Source organism: Pterocles gutturalis, unplaced genomic scaffold (assembly GCF_000699245.1).
Source record: "Pterocles gutturalis isolate BGI_N339 unplaced genomic scaffold, ASM69924v1 scaffold44931, whole genome shotgun sequence".
Taxonomy (NCBI): domain Eukaryota; kingdom Metazoa; phylum Chordata; class Aves; order Pterocliformes; family Pteroclidae; genus Pterocles; species Pterocles gutturalis.
Window position 1 is genome coordinate 585 of NW_010099416.1, and position 623 is coordinate 1,207.

At 66.8% G+C, this 623-nt stretch overlaps 1 protein-coding gene across 1 annotated transcript in view; it reads left to right on the forward strand.

Moving 5' to 3' along the window:
• The window catches only part of LOC104463715 (deoxyribonuclease-1-like 2), a gene marked incomplete at its 3' end in the record, with an annotated part of 1,314 nt that overhangs the window by 470 nt on the left and 221 nt on the right, over window positions 1-623 (forward strand). The window contains exons 3-5 of the mRNA XM_010076158.1: window positions 9-49; window positions 124-242; window positions 479-623. Of these exons, the coding sequence (XP_010074460.1) occupies window positions 9-49; window positions 124-242; window positions 479-623 (305 nt within the window). The remainder of the gene's footprint in view (window positions 1-8; window positions 50-123; window positions 243-478) is intronic.

Below are 623 nucleotides of genomic sequence, written 5' to 3' on the forward strand. Positions count from 1 at the left end.
GTCGTCAGCCGGGAGCCGGTCGTCCTTAGGGTCTCAGCACCCCGCACCAGTAAGCAGGGGGACGAGTGTCCCTGGGCGGTGGCATGGGGTGGCCACGGGGCTGACGTCCCTCTCCCCTGGCAGAGGTGGAGGAGTTTGTGCTGGTGCCACTGCACTCAGCCCCGCACGATGCCGTCACTGAGATCGATGCGCTCTACGACGTCTACCTGGCCATCGTCAACAAATGGGGGACAGACATGAGTGCCACCAGCACTGGCGGCGCTGAGGGTGGGCACTGAGCCCTGGGGACCGTTCCCCCTGTGCTGGGTCCCCGCTTCAAGGCGAGCGCAGCTGGTGCAAGGCTGGTGGGATGGGGTCCCCACTCCTGCCACGTCCCCTGCCACAGGGGATGAACTGGCACCCAGGGCTGACCCCCACGGGAGGTGTGGGGACTGCCCCATTCCCCAGCCGCCGCAAGCCCCCCATCTTCCCACCGCAGAACATCATGTTCCTGGGGGACTTCAACGCCGACTGCGCCTACGTCCAGCCCAGCGATTGGTCATCCATCCGCCTGCGCACCAGCGACGTCTTCAAGTGGCTGCTCCCCGATGGCACCGACACCACCGTGGGGACCTCAGACTGCG